Genomic DNA, 3,635 nt, shown 5'->3' on the forward strand with positions numbered 1-3,635 from the left:
AAAATATCCATGGCCCTTACTAATCATGATTGCATTGGTTAATTGTTATGACGACTTAATCACTTAAACCCTGTCGTTGCAAATAATTATGTTCTCAAAACCGCTTATGACTTTTCAAGTGGTTCATCCATCCATCCGAGTGGTGTGGTGGGTTTTTAATTATTTCTTCAAATTAGGTGTCTAGAATGAGAGAGATTGCCAATATTTAACCATTATTCCATTAACCAGGCCGGCCCAGTCGTGTGGAGTCTGGACTCTGGACTTTTCCAGCCATTCACCCACTGTATTTCTATTTCAATCGTCCTGTATTCCTTGCGCAGTTGCGCTTGCATCGGTGCTTTCTCAATACTTTCCTTTGTATGACCATAATACCCCCCACCCTATTAATATTACTGGACAGCTTACGTATATACTTGGCCCCGTTTAGGTTCCCCCAACAAAGAAAGAGAAATTAACAAAACTTCAAATTCGTCTCCCACACGTCCACGACACTTGCTTTTTAATTTTTATTCCTCTCTTCCTATTTCATTCATTCCAATTTGTACAGTGCAAGTCATGTTTTACAATTTTAATTATCTATTTATCTTTAATCAAGAGTAGTTCAGACAATTTTCTGCAAGAAACAGTCACTTCACATTTGTTTTAATGAACTTAAATTTTAATATTTTAATCAAAACGTTGATATAGATAATTAGATAAACATTACATGCATGGACCAACCAGCTACAGAACAAATGAAAACCCAATACGACATTTCAATTTTTTTCATAAAAGGAGAAAGAGCCTTTGAAAAGCAAATACGCAGAATTCCAATATACCAATTACCAGGTTTTTGTTGGTTTTATTCTACTACGATTAACTAAATGCTTTAGCTGTGGAATCAATAATGAGATTCTACGCTAATAATAAATTTATAGATCCCACATTTAGATACTGGCGTACCACCTTATCGTTGGTTCCACAGCCCGTTGATAGAAAACCTTGCTCGTTCTTATCCACTCCAGTGCAATGAATATTGAATAACCAGACATCTCTTGGCCACATCTACCACCATTTATTTATTTATTTATTTATTTTTTGCTAATAATCTACCACCGTTAAAGATAGATAGAAGCTAAAATGAGCATTGGGCACATACAGTTAGATCTGTCATTCACTAAACATGTGCAAGGGGCCACTGCCCTGGACGGGTCTGGGAGAGTGGGAGGCCCATCCATCACTCACCAGACTTTTAGCCGCTCTGCCTTTCCTCACGCGGCCGGATGTAACACCAATTAAGATGATAGGACATTCACATTCCTTACGAACAAAATTATATACAAATTAAAGATTTAAAAAAAAAAGGAAAATAACGGATTAACTGATCAAAGTTTTTAGGTTCAAAGTACAGTCAGGATAGACGCCTAACTCGAAATTGTAATTGAGACCGGACCAAGTGAGTCGGTGCATTCCTCTTCCTCACCCTCTCAGATGGAAGAAAAGCTAATTACATAAACGTAATTTTAAAAATTCAAAAAAACCAATATTAACCATTCAGAGTTCAAACCATGTAGTTTACAAAGAATGAAAGATTCTCTGTACAGAAACAATAATATTTTAAACTATCAAAAATATTAATTCAAACAAAAATACAATAGAAGCCCTTAACAGAAGTTGCTCCGCTCATCCGGAAAATCCATCTCTACTAATCCCGTGAAGAAGAAGTGTCTTCGGCTGGAATCAAGAGACGTGGCTTCTTCATCGGCAGAGGACTGTCTACTTCTTCGTCCACATGAATCTCGGATTTCCCTCCAGCGGCCACGCCGAAACCCGGTAAGGATTCAGGTAAAGCCGGCATGTTTAAGTCGAAGTCGCGGAGACTGTGGCTCGAAGCAGCACCATCCGACGATAACGTAGCGGTGACGTTGGTGTTTCCACCATCGTAGTGACAGCGCTTGTGTCCACCCAAGGCTTGTCCAGTGGGAAAAGACTTGTGGCAAATAGAACACTCGTGGATCTTTCCACCTGGATTGACGGTAGAGGTGGTGGTGGTGGTGGACGAGGTTGACTGGTCGTCGTTGCCAGAGAGCTTGCGGTGGCTGGCCTTGTGCCCTCCAAGGGCTTGGTAGGAAGAAAAAGCCTTGTTGCAGACGGTACACCTATAATTGAGTTTCAAGGCAGGGGGTGGGGGAGGAGGGGATGGGGAGGGGTTGTGGTGTCCATCACCAGAGGTAGCTCCGCCACGAGCGAGCATGATGAGGCAGAGGGCGAGGTACTCTTCCTCCGTGGGTGGATTTTCGAGACGAGGACGCTTGGAGCGCTTCCGCTTGGCCCATGGCTCAAGACAGTGGAGGTCCATGTCGTCATAATGGAGCGAAGGAGCGGCCGTCCTAGGAGAATTCAGAGCCTCTAGAGCCATCTGATAATTCTGTAATCTGATGTAGGAGATATAGAGAGAAGACAGCGCAGAAAACGGCAAAGAGCAGAGGGAGAGCTGCTGTTTAGCTGAGGAGGAGGAGGAGGAGGAAGAAGAGGAATTGATTGAAGAGTGAGGACTGAGGAGGTTGGAATTGAGGGGGTTCCTTTTATGGAGTGGAAATGGAAGTTGCGTGTAGAGTGATGAGAAGAATAGGGAGTGCGCTGGTTAAATAACGAAGGGGAGAGGAGAGAGAGGGGGTGTAGTACACGTTTAATAGAGTTGTTGGGAGTGAGTGAAGTCGGTCAGGTCAACTCGAAAGGCTAGACATGGAAATAGAATGGAAGTGGAGTGGTGGAAGGGGAGTTAGAGTGGACTGAAGACTACTTCCAACTTCACCCCAACTCCCTAAAGAGTGGGTTTCCAAAGTCAAAACAAACACGCTCTTATCATTTATCATAATACCACTCACGAGTCACAAGTCACGCCGCCATCCACACGACACTCACTATGTGTGCGTACTCACAGTCTCTTACTTAGCACCTTCTTTTTTCTATTAAATAAATAAAAAGAGCCAGCCTCGTGTGTAAAATTATCGCAGAGAAAAAAGATGTAGCTTTTGACGTTAGATGCTGTTTTGTGGGCTGGGCTTGGCTTGGCTTGGCTTGGCTTCGCCCTCCACAAATCCAACCTGGTCTTCGTCCGAAACCTCCTGGTTAGTACACCTAGCTACTGGCCTACTGTTTAGTTGGTTTTTCTTAATTCTAAACTCTAAATTCTAATTCATTGGTCTATAGTTACATACATTAACAAGACCAAGACCAACCTAAAACGTAAAAGAATTTTCTCTTTTACCAAGCTGCAACCGACACAAAACCTCCTCACCCAAGAGAGGAAATAGAAAAAAAAAAAAAAAAATTGTTGGTTTAGTTCCTTTGTTGGTCCCCCCGAAACTAGACGACGATTCTGGTTTGCCACGTGCACAAAAGTATCGCACATATTGGAATTGGATTCACACACTCATCAGTCAGTCCGTGGGTACCCCCGGCCCCAACCCCAAATGTCCCTACGTCCATACCCAAAACATTAATATCCGTGGACCCTATTTAGGAATTAGGACCTCCTACGCTACCAAACAGTCTGATTAAAGTTGTTGCGTGTCTCTGCGCTCTTATTGAATCAATCATGAACGGCTACCCTCCTGTTTTCATCATTCATTGGCTCTAAAATATCATGCAAT

At 42.6% G+C, this 3,635-nt stretch overlaps 1 protein-coding gene across 1 annotated transcript; it reads right to left on the reverse strand.

Moving 5' to 3' along the window:
- Positions 1-1,500: 1,500 nt before the first annotated feature.
- STZ (salt tolerance zinc finger) lies at positions 1,501-2,608 on the reverse strand. The gene has a single exon (XM_088985768.1). The coding sequence runs from the start codon at positions 2,396-2,398 to the stop codon at positions 1,685-1,687; it is 714 nt and encodes a 237-aa protein (XP_088841894.1). The 5' UTR covers positions 2,399-2,608; the 3' UTR covers positions 1,501-1,684.
- Positions 2,609-3,635: the final 1,027 nt, after the last annotated feature.

The sequence above is a fragment of the Nelumbo lutea genome, chromosome 1, assembly GCF_056320005.1.
Source record: "Nelumbo lutea isolate HS-2025 chromosome 1, American lotus-T2T, whole genome shotgun sequence".
Taxonomy (NCBI): domain Eukaryota; kingdom Viridiplantae; phylum Streptophyta; class Magnoliopsida; order Proteales; family Nelumbonaceae; genus Nelumbo; species Nelumbo lutea.

Coding starts and splice junctions, on each gene's coding strand:
- STZ (XM_088985768.1), bottom strand. CDS start 2,398: ATGGCTCTAGAGGCTCTGAATTCTCCTAGGACGGCCGCTCCTTCGCTC.